General features: G+C 50.6%; 1 protein-coding gene across 1 annotated transcript in view; it reads right to left on the bottom strand.

Moving 5' to 3' along the window:
* Nucleotides 1-19,082, bottom strand: part of LOC147091393 (alpha-2-macroglobulin-like) — a 1,124,424-nt gene that overhangs the window by 654,698 nt on the left and 450,644 nt on the right. The window contains exon 13 of the mRNA XM_085976756.1: nucleotides 4,416-4,479. Coding sequence (XP_085832882.1) covers nucleotides 4,416-4,479 — 64 coding nt within the window. The remainder of the gene's footprint in view (nucleotides 1-4,415; nucleotides 4,480-19,082) is intronic.

Raw genomic sequence — 19,082 nt, 5'->3', positions numbered from 1 at the left:
CAGTCTTACTTTTAAACAGTCCTCAGGTTGTGACATGTTGTTACATATTTGGCCCCAAGGTATGGTCTGTCTCCTTCTCCCAGGACTAATCTCAATTTTGACAGGTCATCCAATTCCTTGAAATCTGGGGTTGTTTGGCCTGTGTCCCTCTCTCTCTCCCTCCCCCAGTCTGTGTCCCTCTCTCTCTCTCCCTCCCCCAGTCTGTGTCCCTCTCTCTCTCACTCCCCCAGTCTGTGTCTCTCTCTCACTCACTCCACCAGTCTGAGTCTCTCTCTCTCTCTCTCTACCCCCCAGTCTGTGTGTGTCTCTCTCGCTCCCTCCCCCAGTCTGTGTCCCTCTCTCTCTCTCTATCCCCCAGTCTGCGTCTCTCTCTCTCTCCCTCCCCCAGTCTGTGTCTCTCTCTCTCTCCCCCAGTCTGTGTCCCTCTCTCTCTCCCTCCCCCAGTCTGTGTCCATCTCTCTCTCTCTCTCCCCCAGTCTGTGTCCCTCTCTCTCTCTCTCCCCAGTCTGTGTCCGTCTCTCTCTCCCTCCCCCAGTCTGTGTCCCTCTCCCTCCCCCAGTCTGTGTCCCTCACTCTCTCCCTCCCCCAGTCTGTGTCTCTCTCTCTATCTCCCACAGTCTGTGTCTCTCTCTCCCCAGTCTGTTTCCCTCTCGCTCTCCCTCCCCCAGTCTGTGTCCCTCTCTCTCTCTCCCTCCCCCAGTCTGTGTCCCTCTCTCTCTCACTCCCCCAGTCTGTGTCCCTCTCTCTCTCTCCCTCCCCCAGTCTGTGTCTCTCTCTCTCTCTCCCTCCCCCAGTCTGTGTCCCTCTCTCTCTCACTCCCCCAGTCTGTGTCCCTCTCTCTCTCTCACTCCCCCAGTCTGTGTCCCTCTCTCTCTCTCTCTCCCCCAGTCTGTGTCCCTCTCTCTCTCTCCCTCCCCCAGTCTGTGTCTCTCTCTCTCTCCCCCAGTCTGTCTCTCTCTCTCTCTCTCTCCCTCCCCCAGTCTGTGTCCCTCTCACTCTCTCACTCCCCCAGTCTGTGTCCCTCTCTCTCTCTCTCCCTCCCCCAGTGTGTGTCCCTCTCTCTCTCTCTCTCCCTCAGTCTGTGTCCCTCTCGCTCTCCCTCCCCAATCTGTGTCCCTCTCTCTCTCTCCCCCCCAGTCTGTGTCCCTCTCTCTCTCACTCCCCCAGTCTGTGTCCCTCTCTCTCTCTCCCTCCCCCAGTCTGTGTGTGTCTCTCTCTCTCCCTCCCCCAGTCTGTGTCCCTCTCTCTCTCACTCCCCCAGTCTGTGTCCCTCTCTCTCTCTTACTCCCCCAGTCTGTGTCCCTCTCTCTCTCTCTCCCTCCCCCAGTCTGTGTCCCTCTCTCTCTCTCACTCCCCCAGTCTGTGTCCCTCTCTCTCTCTCTCTCCCCCAGTCTGTGTCCCTCTCTCTCTCTCCCCCAGTCTGTGTCTCTCTCTCCCTCCCCCAGTCTGTGTCCCTCTCTCTCTCTCTCTCCCCCAGTCTGTGTCTCTCTCTCTCTCCCTCCCCCAGTCTGTGTCTCTCTCTCCCTCCCCCAGTCTGTGTCTCTCTCGCTCTCCCTCCCCCAGTCTGTGTCTCTCTCTCTCATCTCCCAGTCTGTGTCCCTCTCTCTCTCCCTCCCCCAGTCTGTGTCCCTCTCTCTCTCCCTCCCCAGTCTGTGTCTCTCTCTCTCTCTCCCTCCCCCAGTCTGTGTCCCTCTCTCTCTACCTCCCCCAGTCTGTGCCTCTCTCTCTCTCTCCCCCAGTCTGTGTCTCTCTCTCTCTCCCTCCCCCAGTCTGTGTATCTCTCTCTCTCCCTCCCCAGTCTGTGTCTCTCTCTCTCTCCCTCCCCCAGTCTGTGTCCCTCTCTCTCTCTCCCTCCCCCACTCTGTGTCTCTCTCTCTCTCTCTCCCTCCCCCAGTCTGTGTCTCTCTCTCTCTCCCTCCCCCAGTCTGTGTCTCTCTCTCTCCTCCAGTCTGTGTCCCTCTCTTTCTCTCCCTCCCCCAGTCTGTGTGTGTCTCTCTCTCTCTCCCCCAGTCTGTGTCTCTCTCTCTCTCCCTCCCCCAGCCTGTGTCTCTCTCTCTCTCTCCCCCAGTCAGTCCCTCTCTCTCTCTCACTCCCCCAGTCTGTGTCCCTCTCTCTCTCTCTCTCCCCCAGTCTGTGTCCCTCTCTTTCTCTCCCTCCCCCAGTCTGTGTCTCTCTCTCTCCCCCAGTCTGTGTCCCTCTCTTTCTCTCCCTCCCCCAGTCTGTGTGTCTCTCTCTCTCTCCCTCCCCCAGTCTGTGTCCCTCTCTCTCTCTCCCTCCCCCAGTCTGTGTCTCTCTCTCTCCCTCCTCCAGTCTGTGTGTCTCTCTCTCTCTCTCCCCCAGTCTGTGTCTCTCTCTCTCTCCCTCCCCCAGTCTGTGTCCCTCTCTCTCTCTCTCCCCCAGTCTGTGTCCCTCTCTCTCTCTCCCTCCCCCTGTCTGTGTCCCTCTCTCTCTCTCCCTCCCCCAGTCTGTGTCCCTCTCTCTCTCCCTCCCCCAGTCTGTGTCCCTCTCTCTCTCTCCCTCCCCAGTCTGTGTCCCTCTCTCTCACCCTCCCCCAGTCTGTTTCTCTCTCTCTCCCTCCCCCAGTCTGTGTCCCTCTCTCTCTTCCTCCCCCAGTCTGTGTCCCTCTCTCTCTCTCCCTCCCCCAGTCTGTTTCCCTTTCTCTCTCTCCCTCCCCCAGTCTGTGTCCCTCTCTCTCTCTCTCCCCCAGTCTGTGTCCCTCTCTCTCTCTCCCTCCCCCAGTCTGTGTCCCTTTCTCTCTCTCTCTCCCCCAGTCTGTGTCTCTCAATTCAATTCAATTCAAATCGCTTTATTGGCATGATAAGGTACATCTTATGTTGCCAAAGCATCCAATAACATTTATGGTTGAACACATAAACGCAGATCTATTCATACAGTGTATAAACAGATATATCCCTGAGTGTATAAATATACATTCGTATAATTTGTATATACTCTTTTCTTAGGTTTACTGGTTGTCCCTCTGTTTATGGCAAGCTGTAACATAGTGTGCCACTAAGGTTACACAGTTTCTCTCTTCCCCTAGTAGGTGTGGGAGTTTTTGGTCGTCATTCAAATTTCTGAATTCAGGGCATATTTGTGTGAATTTTTGAAAGAAATTCTCTCTGATGCCCTGATATTTTCCACAAGCTGTGAGGAAGTGCATCTCTGTCTCCACCACTCCCTGACTGCAGTGAGAGAATATCCTGTCCTCTCTTGGCAGCCGGGTCTGTCTGTGTCTGCCTTTTTCGATCGCCAGGCTATGTTCACTAAGTCTGTACCTTGTCAAGGTTTTTCTCAGTTTGCTTTCCTTTACCATGGTCAGGTATTCAGCCATGTTGTATTGTCTGTTTAGTGCCAAGTAGCAATTGAGTTTGTTTCGGGTTTTTGTTGTTTCTGCCCAATATGACAGGTATTTTTCCTTTTGCTTAGTGACAATTGTGTTGGGTCGAATTCTCTGTGCTACGATATCACTGTCCTGGGGCTGGTTATTGTTAGCAGTGTTAGTGGTTGCTTCACTGAGTCCCAGGACTAGTTGACTGAGGGTATTCTTCTTTATGGTCCTCTCTTGGCATTTCAAGGCTTCGTAATGATAGCAGTAGGGGTGCTCATTTTTAGGTGTTTCCAAAATTTGGTGGCTCTTTTTTGGACAGTAATTATTAATGGATATTGGCCTAGTTCTGCCCTGCATGCATTGTTTACGGTTTTACTTTGAGTCCGGAGGATACTTTTACAGAATTCTGCATGTAGGATCTCAATTGGGTCTTTGTCCCATTTTGCAAATTCTTGTTGTGTTAGCGGTCCCCACACCTCACTGCCATAGAGTGCAATTGGTTCAATTACTGATTTCAAAATTTTGAGCTGTGTCTGTGTGTCTCTCTCTCTCTCTCCCCCAGTCTGTCTCTCTCTCTCTCTCTGTCCTCCAGTCTGTGTGTCTCTCTCTCTCCCTCCCCCAGTCTGTGTCTCTCTCTCACTCCCTCCCCCACTCTGTGTCTCTCTCTCTCTCTCCCTCCCCCAGTCTGTGTCCCTCTCTCTCTCCCTTCCACAGTCTGTGTCCCTCTCTCTCTCTCTCCCTCCCCCAATCTGTGGCCCTCTCTCTATCTCCCTCCCCCAGTCTGTGTCCCTCTCTCTCTCTCCCTCCCCCAGTCTGTGTCCCTCTCTCTCTCCCTCCCCCAGTCTGTGTCCCTCTCTCTCTCTCCCTCCCCCAGTCTGTGTCCCTCTCTCCCTCTCTCTCTCCTCCTCCCTCAGTTCTCTCTCGCCGACACTCCCTGTCTGGGTCTCCCACGTGGAGAAAGGAGCCCTGCGTGACCCGGTTCCCCCAACGAGAAGCAGAGCCCTTGGTGAGAGTGCGGGGGTGGATATTTGTGGAGCGAGGGGCACATTTAAAGACACCAGCAATCGAGAGATCATGTTCATACCTTCAGAACCTCCGACAGAGATGGTTTTCTTCCCAAAGGTCATGATGAGTCCCTTCGTCATCACCTGGGGCAGAAAGAGATCCGAATAATTAACACTGAAGAATTCAGGGGAAGGGGCAGGGTCTGAGGACAGGAGTCAGGGGAAGGGGAAAGGGTCTGAGGACAGGAGTCAGGGGAAGGGGAAAGGGTCTGAGGACAGGAGTCAGGGGAAGGGGAAAGGGTCTGAGGACAGGAGTCTGGGGAAGGGGAAAGGTTCTGAGGACAGGAGTCAGGGGAAGGGGAAAGGGTCTGCGGACAGGGGATATTGTCAGAGGACAGAAGTCAGGGGAAGGGTCGAGGATCAAAGGACAGTGGAGAGGTTCAGAGGACAGGGGTCAGAGGAAGGGGTGAGGGTCAAAGTACAGGGCAGATGTTCAGAGGACAGGGGCAGGGGAATTGGCGAGGGTTAAAGGACAGGGGAGCAAGTCAGAGAACAGGGGTTGGGGAAGGGGCGAGGGTCAGAGGGCAGAGGAGAGCGTCAGACGACAGGGGTCAGGGGAAGGGGTGAGGTTCAAAGGACAGGGGAGAGGGTCAGGCCAGTGGAGAGGTTCAGAGGACAGGGGTCAGGGGAAGGGCAAGGGTCACAGGACAGCGGAGAGTGTCAGAGGACAGGGGTCAGAGGAAGGGGCTGTAGTGTATGTACCTTTAAGAGGAACTATGTTTTTGAAGCCCCTGTATACTGTAGTACCAGTAGTGAGCACTCGGGTATATAAGCCTGGAGAGCGTCTTGTGTAGTTAGTTCACCTCCAGACTTTGTTCAGTAAACACTTGTTAAATCAACTCCTGCATTCCGTGTCTCCATTAACACACGGATCTAACAGTGGTGACGAGTTAGAAATGAACTTACCTGCAATTCGGCAGCACCTCAAGGGGATCGATTCCTCAGACAAAGGTCGAAGCCAGAATCAAGAAAAAAAAACCAAAACTGTGGTTTCACCAGCTAAACGGGCTGGTGGCAGGTAATGCACTGATCCTTCCTAGGCTGCGGCGCGCTAGAGCTCGATCGGGTGGCTCTGCAACGGGGCCGGCCAGCGAGTCGGGAAGCAGAAGCAACAACAGAGAGAGGGTGGAGCACTCAGGGCGCGGCCGGTGCTGCAAAGCAGTTCGGCGTTCGGACCGAGCAGAGGGAGGGGAAAGTCCCAGAGGGTCCGCTCCACGATGGGAATGGTTCTCCAAGTAACGGAGAAACTATTGAAGCGATATATTTTTTTTTTTAAATTAAAAAAAATAGAAATACCGCGCAAAGCTGCAGGTCACAACGGGAACCGCGGAGAACAGCGTTGGCAGCAGCGGCAGCGATGGGAAAGCGCGGGAGGCGCCATTTTGATCCATCGGGGACGGAGGAAAAGCGCGGGAAGCGCCATTTTAGATTTTCAAGATGCCGAAGACTGGCAATATTACTGCTTTCGATAGTGATATAGAAGATTGGACCACATATGTGGAAAGAGTGGAGGTATATTGCAAGGCGAATGAAGTAGCGAATGATAAAAAGGCATCGGTACTTCTAAATCTGATGGGCGCAAGGACATACGGGCTGTTACGAAACTTGATCACTCCAGCCAAACCGATGGACAAGAATTTTAAGGAGATTGTTGATACCTTACAGGGGCACTTAAACCCAACACCGCTGCTGATAGCGGAACAATTCAAATTCTTCAGGAGGAATCAGCACAAGAATGAAAGTAACGCTGATTACCTCACCGAATTACGAAAGCTGTCAAAGCACTGCCAATTCGGGGCAGGACTGGCAGATTCTCTACGAGACAAATTCGTCTGCGGTCTCCTAAGCGAAGGAACACAGAAAAGACTACTTTCTGAGAAAGATTTGACACTGGACAAGGCTTTCAGTGTGGCTGTATCATACGAAGCAGCAGAAAGAGGAGCTGCAGAATTACAGCAAAAGCCACAGGACTTCGGCACCCATGAAATGAAACGGGGTTTCGAGAGATGTTATCACTGCAGCAGATCCACCCATGACCAGACGGACTGCTGGTTCAAGGCCAAAGCATGCAGGCAATGCGGAAAGATGGGACACATTGCACGGGTATGCAGATCTGGAAAGAAATCCGCTGACAGTAAAAAGGTCAATAAGGAAAAGAACAGAAAGGTACAAATGATGACGGACAGTAGCTCCGAAGACCAGAAGAGCGATAGCGACTCCGGAAACAAGAGACTAAGCTGTCTCAAATTACATAATGTAATTGCCAAAGAAGATTACCAGACCATTTGGGTTACCCTCACGATAGCGGGGTCCCCAGTCAAAATGGAGCTAGATACAGGATCAGCTCTGACCGTCATGAGTCGACGGGATTACGAGCGGCTATTTCCGCATATACCTTTGAAAGACACATCCATTATCTTGAAGACATATACGGGGCAGAAAGTATACCCCAGAGGGAAAATAAGGGTGCCTGTTGTATACAACGGCAAGGAAATACAGAAGTTGTATTTATACGTTCTGCAAGATGGTGGTCCACCATTGTTGGGACGTGAATGGATCAGAAAGATACGTTTAGACTGGCACTCCATTCAGGCACTGACGGTGACCAGTAAGAAAAAAAACGATGATGACGTCATACCTGGACGGTTAAAAGAAATCTTGGCTAACGCCAAAGAAGTGTTTCAACAGGAACTAGGAAACCTGAAATGCGCCACCGCCTCAATAAAAGTGGAAGATGCGGCAATTCCCAAATTTTTTAAGGCAAGGCTGGTGCCATACGCAATTCGTCCAGCCGTCGAGGCAGAGCTGGAGAATTTGGAAAAAGCAGGCGTGTTATCCAAGGTAGATTGGAGCGAGTGGGCAACACCAATCGTCCCGGTCATGAAGAAAACGTTGAATAATGATAAATCTGAAGAACAGAGAAAAATTCGCATCTTTGGGGACTTCAAGGTGACTGTAAACCCGATTCTTCACACGGTACAGTATCCTCTTCCGAGGATAGAAGATATTTTCGCCTCCCTATCCGGAGGGAAACGTTTCACAAAAATTGACTTAGCACAGGCATATCTACAGATGGAGGTTGAGGAGGCCTCTAAAAAGTATCTCACAATAAACACACACAAAGGCCTGTACCAGTACAATCGACTGGTTTTCAGAGTGGCATCAGCTCCGGCTATCTGGCAAAGAGCTATGGAGCAAGTCCTGCAAGGGATTCCGGGGACTCAATGCTACCTAGACGACATCCTTGTAACAGGAGAAAATGACAACGAGCACCTTGCCAACTTGAAGCAGGTGCTCACGAGGCTGAAAGAACGGGGCCTACGAGCAAATCGCCCCAAGCGCGAATTTTTCCAGAAACAAATATCATATTGTGGCCATGTCATTAACGAAGAAGGGTTGCATAAGTCACCTGAAAAATTTGAAGCGGTCATAAAGGCCCCCGCGCCTGAAAATGTCTCACATTTAAGGTCGTTCCTGGGATTAGTAAATTATTATCATAAATTTTTACCAAACTTGTCGACGGTTCTGCACCCTCTTAACGCACTGCTACAAACAGGAGTAGTTTGGAAATGGAGCGAAGACTGTAAACGTGCCTTCCATAAATGCAAAGGCTTGATCACGTCTCGGGAAGTGTTGGCTCATTATAACCCATCACTGCCAATCAGACTGGCGTGCGATGCATCCCCTTACGGCGTGGGAGCGGTATTATTGCATAGATTCCCTGATGGCTCGGAGCGGCCGATAGCTTTTGCATCACGCTCATTGAACTCAGCTGAGCGTAACTATGCCCAGATTGACAGGGAGGCACTCAGACTGGTGTGGGGGGTGAAGAAATTCAACCATTACCTACACGGACAAAAATTTACCTTGTTGACTGACCATCAACCCCTCGTCTCCATATTCAACCCTAAAAAGGGCGTTCCCATTATGACAGCGCAAAGGCTACAGAGGTGGTCCCTTTTCCTAGGGGCATACCAATATGACATAGAATACAAAGGAACAAAACAGCATGGGAATGCTGACGGGTTATCACGCCTACCGTTGCCAACGGTGGAAGAGGCGCCTACAGTGGACGCAGTGGAGATGTTCCACTCGACCACAATGGAATGTCTACCGGTGACAAATTCTACCATTGAAAAGGAAACGCGAAATGACCCGACTCTCTCACGAGTCTACGATTTAATGGTGAAGGGATGGCCAGCACATGGCGAACCACTGTTGCCAGCATTCTCGCAAAGAAGAGAACAGCTGTCAGTGTGCTGAGGAACCTTGATGTGTGGATCCAGAGTGGTGATTCCACCCAAACTCAAGGATAAAGTGCTAAAGGAGCTTCACGAGGGGCATCTGTGTGGAGTGAAAATGAAGAACTTAGCCAGAGCGTTTGTGTGGTGGCCAGGTATCGATGGAGACATCGAAGAAATGACCAAGAGCTGTCTAGGATGCCAGAAGGTCCAAAATGCCCCACCACAAGCCCCTCTACATTCATGGGAGTGGCCCTCATCTCCATGGCAAAGGGTACATATCGACTTTGCTGGTCCATTAATGGACTCAATGTTCTTACTCGCGGTGGATGCACACTCCAAGTGGCCGGAGGTAATAAAGATATCCTCCACCACCACGGAAAAAACCATCACAGTGTTAAGGACCATATTCGCCAGGAATGGGCTGCCTGAACAGATCAGTTCTGATAATGGACCGCAATTTGTATCCGAAGAATTCAGGAAGTTCTTAAAAAACAATGGGGTTAAGTACTACATGTCCGCCCCATACCATCCCGCCACCAATGGATTAGCTGAAAGGTTTGTCCAGACCTTCAAGAAGGCCATAAAGACCATGGGTAATGAAGACATAAATCTACAACATAAGGTAGATAACTTCTTGTTTGCGTACAGGAATGCAACACATGTGGTTACAAACCAAACCCCCGCCATGATGTTTTTCAATAGAAGACTAAGATGCCGGTTGGATTTGGTCAAGCCAAACGTCAGAAGGGACGTAGAGAACCGGCAATTTCAAAGCATGAATGAAAGGCCAACTAGAACCTTCCAGATAAGTCAACCAGTTTTGGCCCGGGACTACCGTACCGAGAAATGGCAGCCTGGAACTATTTGCACACGACTAGGACCGCTGATGTATACCGTGGACATTGGAGAAAGCATAATAAGGCACCATGCTGACCAGATCATAGAGTCATCTGAAAAAGGACAACCTACACCACAACTCTATATGCCTAGTGATGAAGCAGAGATACCCATAGTATCTACCTCCGATCCGGTGATACTGGAACCAGATGAACCCGACACTGGCATTGAAGCTGAATCAACCTTGCCAAAAGAACCTACTACACCACCGAAACCTACTACACCACCGAGGCGTTATCCAGACCGAGTCAGGAAGCCTCCAGAGAGACTGAATTTGTAATTGATTAACTTCAGCAAATGTGTATATTGTTCTTGTAAAAATGTTATTTAATGATTACTTAAAATGTTATGTACTATTTATTTAAAAGGGGAGGAATTGTAGTGTATGTACCTTTAAGAGGAACTATGTTTTTGAAGCCCCTGTATACTGCAGTACCAGTAGTGACCACTCGGGTATATAAGCCTGTGTAGCGTCTTGTGTAGTTAGATCACCTACTTTGTTCAGTAAACACTTGTTAAATCAACTCCTGCATTCCGTGTCTCCATTAACACACGGATCTAACAGGGGCGAGGGTCAGAGGACAAGGTAGAGGGTCAGAGGACCGGGGCCAGGGGAAGGGCCGAGGTTCAGAGGGTATTTGGAGAATACCGCATTTGGAGAAATGTTAAAGGTGACATCACAGGGAAAAGGGTAAGTGATTGGTTGTTGAGTATTTTTCTCACTTCTCTTATCTTTTAAAGGCCAGGAAATTTATTAGTAATTGTAAGGTTTCATTAGTACTAGCTTACTAGCAGTAATAGAGCTTATTAGGTGTAGCAGATTTTATTAATAAAATCTGCTACACCTAATAAGCATTATTACCTGAGTCACGAGCAAATTGGCCTAGGGTAAATAAAATTAGAGAGATGAATGCGCGGCTCAAAGACTGGTGTGGGAGAAATGGGTTTCGATTCCTGGGGCACTGGCACCAGTACTGGGGAAAGTGGGATCTGTATCGTCGGGACGGTCTTCACCTGAACCATGCTGGGACCAGCGTTCTGGTGAGTCGCATAACTAGGGTGGTAGAGAGGGCTTTAAACTAATTATTGGGGGGCATGGGATTAAATATGGGAAGATGTGGTAATTCAAAGATTAGAGACAAGGCAATAGATAAAGGTATTAATATGGGAAATGATAAACAGGCCGTGACAGGAAGGCATAGAGAGTACACATCTAAGAGTAAATCAACAGGTAAGGCTAGAGGTTACAAAAATAATAAAAGGACAAAACTAAAGGCACTGCATCTGAATGCACATAGCATTCGAAACAAAAGTGATGAACTGATAGAAATAAATAAATATGATCTGATAGCCATTACAGAAACATGGCTGCAGGATGACATAGATTGAGACCTGAATATTGAAGGATACATGACATTTCGGAAAGTCAGGAAGGTGGGAAAAGGTGGAGGGGTGGCTCTGTTAATTAATTATGGTATAATAGAGAGGGATGACCGAAGTTCAGGAAACCAGGAAACCAGGATGTAGAAGCGGTTTGGGTAGAAATGATAATTAATAAAGGAAAGAAGTCACTTGTGGGAGTGGTGTACAGGCCCCCTAACAGTAACCACACGGTAGGATGGAGTATGAAGGAACAAATAATGGGAGCTTGTCAGAAGGGTACGACAATAATCTTGGGGGATTTTAATCTGCATATAGACTGTAAAAATTAGATCGGCAAAGGCAGCCTAGATGAAGAGTTCATGGAATGTTTTCGGGATAGTTTCTTACAACAGCACGTTCTGGAGCCAACCAGAGAACAGGCTATACTAGACCTGGTATTGTGCAACGGGATAGCATTAATTAATGACCTTATAGTGAAGGCGCCCCTAGGTAGCAGCGATCATAATATGATTGAATTTTATATTCCGTTTGAGAGAGGGAAGAGTGGGTCCAAGACTAGAATTTTAAACTTAATTAATGGCAATTATGAGGGCATGAAAGCAGAGCTAGCTAAAGTGAACTGGCAAATTAGGTTAAGGGATAGGTCAATAGAGTTGCAGTGGCAGACATTTCAGGGGATATTTCAAAATACACAGAATATATACATTCCAACGAGAAAGAAAAATTCCAAGGGGAGGACCCACCATCCGTGGTTAACTAAAAAAGTTAAAGATAGTATTAAACTTAAAGAAAAAGCATATAATTGCACAAAGATGGGTGGCAGGTCAGAAGAATGGACAGAATATAAAAAACAGCAAAGAATGACGAAAAGATTAATAAGGAGAGAACAATTAGAGTACGAGCGAAAGCTAGCTAGAAATATAAAAACAGATAGTTGTGGCGGAGCCACTAAGAGACTCCGATCAATTGTATATAATTCCCTTTAATAATATGTTGGCTACAGCCTGAGTCTGTATCTTTGTTTTCACTGTTTACATGTACAGAGCGCGATCACTTTAATAGCGCGGGTAAACGCGATGACGTCACGCCGTTCATCACGTGATCCCCCACCGGCGGGAAAAACGTGATGACGTCATGACGTCAGCCACGGGACCGCCCAAGCTGTCCTCGTGGAGCCTCCGAACTGACTAGACCTATATTAGATGTTCTCCTGTAGTTATCCATTAAACTCTGTTAGTTTTCATCAAACCTCATTTATTTGATCACCTGAGTGGACCTCAGTCATTTGGATAGGAACTAGACATTCCTACATTGGTGACCCCGACTTTTGCGAACGGTTTTCACAGAAGTTACTGAACATGGAATCGAATGCCGTTGCTTTGAAGCTACCACAGTTCTGGGAGCAACAGCCAGCCGCGTGGTTCTTCCAGGCAGAAGCCGAGTTCGCAATTAGGAACATCGTTGTGGATCAGACCCGTTACTATCACGTGGTCTCCTCCCTCGACAGCGCCACAGCCTCGCGGATCGTCAGCCTGCTTGGCAATCCACCAGAAGATCGCAAGTATGAAACGATAAAGGTGCGGTTGTTACAGATCTTTGGGCTCATGAAGTCGGAGCGCGCCTGTCGGCTGCTCAATAGGCCCGGCCTCGGGGACTCCAAGCCGCCCGAGCTCATGAGCCAAATGCTCACACTCCTGGGCTCCGAACTGGAATGCTTCCTCTTCCGGGAGCTATTCCTCAGCCAGCTACCAGAGCAAGTTCAGGCTGCCCTAGCCAGGTCGGAAGTCACAGACTGCGCAGAGCTGGCTGCCGATGCGGACAAGATCTTCGCGGTGACACAGCAGTACTGCGTTGCCACGAGGCGCCCATCCCCCACAGACGGCGCTCCAGCCCCTCAACCTGCGGGGTTGTGCTTCTACCACGCCCGTTTTGGCACGAAAGCAAGATGCTGCCGCCCTCCCTGCAGCTTTTCGCTCAAAAAAACCCAGCAGCCACCCTGTCGAAAGAGCACCGGTTATAATGAGCGCCCCGCGGCTGCTATGGCAATCGGTAATTTGGGAAAACTCCTGTTCATAACAACTCCCTATCTGGTCGACGTTTCCTCTGCGACACCGGGGCGCAGTGTAGCATCCTACCCACGTCAAATCTTGATCCACAAGCCGGGGGGCATGGCTCCTCCCTCCAGGCGGCTAATGGCGGGGCCATTCGGACCTTCGGAAGCCAGCGGGTCCAGGTGTGCTTCGGCGGCCAGCGGTTTTACTGGGAATTCATCGCGGCCAAAGCCTTTCAAGCCATCCTCGGGGTGGATTTTTTGTGCACCAATGGCCTCCTGGTGGATGTACGGCACCGCCGGTTGATCAATGCGGCCACTTTTCACTCCATCCCGTGCCACCGTGGTAACACCATGGCGCGCACTGTCTCCTGCGTGTTCCCACCTCCGGATGACTTCACTCGCCTCCTCGGAGATTTCCCAGACCTGACCAGACCCACTTTCTCTTCCACGGCCATGAAGCATGGTGTCGAACATCACATCACCACTACTGGCTCCCCGGTCTACGCACAGGCCCGGCGCCTCGAAGCTGGCAAGCTCGCGGCTCCGAAAGCGGAGTTCGACATGATGGAGCGCCTCATCACATTGTTCCGAAACCTGGCGGTGGATGGCGGCCTTGCGGCGACTACTGACACCTGAATGATGCCACTACTCCTGACCGGCACCCGATCCCTCATATTCAGGATTTCTCTGCCCATTTGGCGGGAAATACCATTTCTTCAAAAGTCGACCTTGTTCGTGGCTACCACCAGGTCCCCGTCCACCCGCAAGACGTCCCGAAACTGCAGTCATCACCCCATTTGGCCTGTTTGAATTTCTGCGGATGCCATTTGGATTGAAGAACGCTGCACAGGCTTTCCAGCGCTTGATGGACTCCGTGCTTCGGGACCTCAAGTTTCTATTCGTCTACCTCGACGACATCCTCATCACCAGCCCTAATAAAAAGGAGCACATCTGCCATTTGCACACCCTCTTTAGACGCCTCAGTCAACATGGCTTGATCATCAACCCGGCCAAATGCCAGTTCGACCTGCAGCAGATTGATTTCTTAGGCCATCGCATCACATTGGATGGCGCAATTCCCCTGCAAATGAAGGTGGAGGCAGTTACTTCATTCCCGCGCCCGCAGGCCATCACGGCCCTGCAGGAGTTCCTCGGGATGGTAAATTTTTATCACCGGTTCGTCCCTAATGCAGCTCTGCTCATGCAGCCCCTGTACGTGGCCCTCAATGGCAAGTCCGGCAAGGATCCGATTAGCTGGACGGTCGACATGGACCGGGCGTTCGTCGACACAAAAGGCGCTTTAGCCAACGCAACCATGCTGGCACACCTGCTGCCAGGTGCCACCATCGCCCTTACCACCGACGCGTTAGACTACGCCATTGGCGCAGTGCAGGAACAGTGGGTGCATGGGACGTGGCAACCGCTGGCGTTTTTCAGCCGTCAACTATGGCGAAACGAACGGAAGTACAGCACGTTCGACCGAGAGTTGCTGGCCCTTTTTCTGGCCATCCGCCATTTCCGGTTCTTGCTAGAGGGACATCCGTTCACTGCTTTTGTGGACCATAAGCCACTAACGTTCGCTATGGCCAAGACCGCCGAACCGTGGTCAGCTCGGCAACAACGTCAGTTGACGTTTATCTCAGAATTCACCACTGACTTTCAGCATGTGTCCGGTAAATACAACCTGGTGGCGGATTGCCTCTCCCGCGCGACCGTTCATGCAGTCCTGCTCGGCATCGACTATGCCCTCATGGCTGCGGATCAAGCCTCGGATCCGGAAGTCCAATCTTACAGAACCAACACCTCTAGCCTCCAAGCGGCCGATGTCAAATTCCATGCCGCGGGCACTACGCTACTCTGCGACGTCTCCGTAGGAGATCCTCGCCCTATCGTCCCGGTCACCTGGCGCTGAAAACTTTTGACACCATACACGGGCTGTCGCACCCTGGCATGAAGGCCTCGCAACAGCTGATATCGTCCAAATTCGTGTGGCGGGGCATGCACATGGATGTTTGCGACTGGGCCAACACCTGCGTGGTCTGCCAAAAGGCCAAGGTGCATCGTCACGTCAAGACTCCATTGGCCACTTTCGCTGTTCCGGAACGTAGGTTTGATCATGTGCATGTGGACCTGGTGGGGCCACTTCCGCCTTCGCACGGGTTTACTCATCTTCTTACAATGGTGGATCGCACCACTCGATGGCCGAAGGTGGTTCCTTTGTCATCCACCACTTCCGCAGACGTCGCCAGGGCATTCATCTCCTCTTGGGTCGCCCGTTTCGGGGTACCGGCGGACATCTTGTCTGATCGTGGGCTGCAGTTTTCTTCGGAGCTCTGGAACGCTGTGGCTCAGGGGCTCGGCGTCAAGCTACATCGCACCACTGCCTACCATCCACAGGAGAACGGCCTGTGCGAACGATTCCACAGGTCGCTCAAGGCTGCAATGCGAGCCAGCCTTCAAGGCGCGGGCTGGGTGGACAGGCTTCCATGGGTCCTTTTGGGTCTTTGTACGGCGCCTAAAGAAGATCTTCAATCGTCCACGGCAGAGCTCGTATATGGCCAGCCGCTACGCGTACCAGGGGATTTCCTTCCGACTCCAACAGAGCCATGGTCTGCACCCCAGCAGCTCATCAGACACCAGGAGGCGGCCAGAAGTTTCGCTCCAGTGCCTACGTCACATCATGGCTTGCAGAGCTCCCACATCCCAGCTGAGCTGAAGAACGCCGACTATGTGTTTATCCGCCACGACGCTCATCGGGACCCGCTCAAACCCCCTTACACTGGTCCTTTCCGCGTGATAGAGCCGGGAGACAAATCTTTTTCGGTCGATGTCGGAGGTAAACCGGACCACATTTCGGTTGACCGGTTGAAGCTGGCTCACTTGGACCTTGACCACCCAGTCGAGATCGCACAACTGCCGAAACGTGGCCGACCGCCCACAGTCGCCACGCCAGATCAAACGCAACCGCCCGCCAGCTCGCCCGCCGTCCATCAGCTTCCACTTCAAGGCTACAGAAGTCGATCTGACAGGCTTGTCAGGCCTCCTCGCCATTTTACTTTTGCTATTAAAGACAATTTGAGGGGGCGCATGTGGCGGAGCCACTAAGGGACTCCGATCAATTGTATATAATTCCCTTTAATAATATGTTAGCTACAGCCTGAGTCTGTATCTTTATTTTCACTGTTTACATATACAGGGCGCAATCACTTTAATAGCGCGGGTAAACACGATGGCATCACGCCGTTCATCACGTGATCCCCCACCGGCGGGGGAAACGTGATGACGTCATGACGTCAGCCACGGGACCACCCAAGCAGTCCTCATGGAGCCTCCGAACTGACTAGACCGACATTCGATGTTCTCCTGTAATTATCCGTTAAACTCTGTTAGTTTTCATTAAACCTCATTTGTTTGACCGCCTGGGTGGACCTCAGTCTTTTGGATAGGAACTAGACATTCCTACATAGTAAGAGTTCCTATAGATATTTAAAAAATTAAAGAGTTAACAAATTGAACATTGGTCCTATAAAAAGCGAGTCTAGGGAATTAATAATGGAAAATAAGGAGATGGCAGTTGACTTGAACAGGTATTTTGCATCGGACTCTACTATAGAGGATACAAGTAACATCCCAGAAATAGCTGTAAATCAGGAAATGGAAGGGGGGGAGGAACTCAAGAAAATTATAAACACCAGGGAAGCGGTACTGAGCAAATTGTTGGAGCTGCAGGCTGACAAGTCCTCGGGTCCTGATGAACTTCATCCTCGGGTCTTAAAAGAAGTGGCTAGTAAGATAGTTGATGCGTTGGTTTTAATTTTCCAAAATTCCCTAGATTTGGGGAAGGTTCCATTAGAATGTAACTCCTTTATTCAAAAAGGGAGGGAGACAGAAAGCAGGAAACTACAGGACAGTTAGCTTAACATCTGTCATAGGGCAGATGTTAGAAGCTATTATTAAAGACATTGTAGCAGGGCACTTAGAAAAGTTCAAAGTAATCAGGCAGAGTCAACATGGTTTTGTGCAAGGGAAATCATGTTTAACCAATTTATTGGAGTTCTTTGAGGAAGTAACATGTGCTGTGGATAAAGGGGAACCAGTGGATGTGCTGTACTTAGATTTCCAGAGGGCATTTGATAAGGTGCCACATCAAAGGTTATTGCAGAAAGTAAAAGCTCATGGTGTAGGGGGTAACATATTGGCATGGATAGAAGATTGGCTAGCTAACAGGAAACAGAGAGTAGGCATAAATGGGCCATTTTCTGATTGGCAAGATGTAACGAGTGGTGTACCACAGGGATCCGTGCTGGGGCCTCAACTTTATACAATTTATATAAAGGACTTGGATGAAGGGACCGAAGGTATGGTTGCTAAATTTGCTGATGACGCAAAGATAGGTAGGAAAGTAAATTGTGAAGAGGACATAAGGAGGCTACAAAGGGATATAGATAGCTTAAGTGAGTGGGCAAAGATCTGGCAAATGGAGTATAATGTGGAAAAATGTGAAGTTGTCCATTTCGGCAGGAAGAATAAAAAAGAAGCATATTATCTAAATGGTAAGAGATTGCAGAGCTCTGAGATGCAGTGGGATCTGGGTGTCCTAATGCATGAATCGCAAAAGATTACTATGCAGGTACAGCAAGTAATTAGAACAGCTAATAGAATGTTATTGTTTATTGCGAGGGGAATTGAATACAAAAGTAGGGAGGTTATGCTTCAGTTATACAGGGCATTGGTGAGACCACATCTGGAGTACTGTGTACAGTATTGGTCTCCTTATTTAAGGAAGGATGTAAATGCGTTGGAAGCAGTTCAGAGAAGGTTTACTAGACTAATACCTGGAATGGGCGGGTTGTCTTATGAGGAAAGGTTGGACAGGCTAGGCTTGTATCCGCTGGAGTTTAGAAGAGTAAGAGGTGACTAATGGGGGTGAGATTTGGTATGGCCCCGCTTGGGGCGTAAGTATCGGCCGGGCGTGAAATTTTGCGCCCAGCACAAATTATCGCCACCTACTAGTAAATTGGCCTCATTTGCCACAGGAGGTGCTTGGAGCGCTAAAACAGGCGCTGCACGGATGTCTTAAGGCGCTAAGCCGAAGGAGCAAGGTGCTACCTCCGAGGGCGGGCGCAGCGCAGGTGCGGCCAGTTAGCGATTGCACACAGACACGCTGGTGCCGGTCAGCTCTTAAAGGGGGAGGGTCGATCTTGAATTGCAGCCACACCCTGTGCATCGGAGCCCTGATTCTCGGCCTGGACAGACCTGCTGCCACATTCTAACGCCTAGGACCATGGAGAGGGCCAGGGAGCGAGCGCAGCGGTTCAGTGAGGGGGCCCTGCAGTTTCTGGTTGGTGCAGTGGAGCGCAGGAGATCTATCCTGTTCCCGGACAGTGGCAGGAGGCCGCTGCCCAACGACTATCGCAAAGCTTGGAGGGAGGTGGCTCACAGAGGGACATCCAGCAGCATGGTGCCTAGGACCCCTGTGCAATGCAGGAAGTAGTTCAATGACCTTACTCGGGTCGTCAGGGTGAGTACCCTTTTCAGAATCCTCTTCATCCCTGCATGTTGACCTCACTTTATGGCCAAAGGGTCCTGAAAGCCCCAATGCCCAGCCCTCATCCAACACCTATGGCCCTTTCAGGAAACTCACACGCACATTCAGCACTTTACACACTGTAAGGGCTAATCGACCATGGGAGGCAGTTCAGCCAAGATCAGGGCTGCACACTGTAAGGGCTATTCGACCATGGGAGGCAGTGCAGCCAAGATCAGGGCTTCACACTGTAAGGGCTATTCGACCGTGGGAGGCAGTGCAGCCAAGATCAGGGCTTCACACTGTAAGGGCTATTCGACCATGGGAGGCAGTGCAGCCAAGATCAGGGCTTAACACTGTAAGGGCTATTCGACCATGGGAGGCAGTGCAGCCAAGATCAGGGCTTCACACTGTAAGGGCTATTCGACCATGGGAGGCAGTGCAGCCAAGATCAGGGCTTCACACTGTAAGGGCTATTCGACCATGGGAGGCAGTGCAGCCAAGATCAGGGCTTCACACTGTAAGGGCTATTCGACCATGGGAGGCAGTGCAGCCAAGATCAGGGCTTCACACTGTACTCAGA

Source organism: Somniosus microcephalus, unplaced genomic scaffold (assembly GCF_052327205.1).
Source record: "Somniosus microcephalus isolate GS21.2 unplaced genomic scaffold, FLI_Smic_1.0 unresolved_chr3, whole genome shotgun sequence".
Classification (NCBI taxonomy): domain Eukaryota; kingdom Metazoa; phylum Chordata; class Chondrichthyes; order Squaliformes; family Somniosidae; genus Somniosus; species Somniosus microcephalus.
This window is presented reverse-complemented; position numbering and strand designations above follow the sequence as displayed.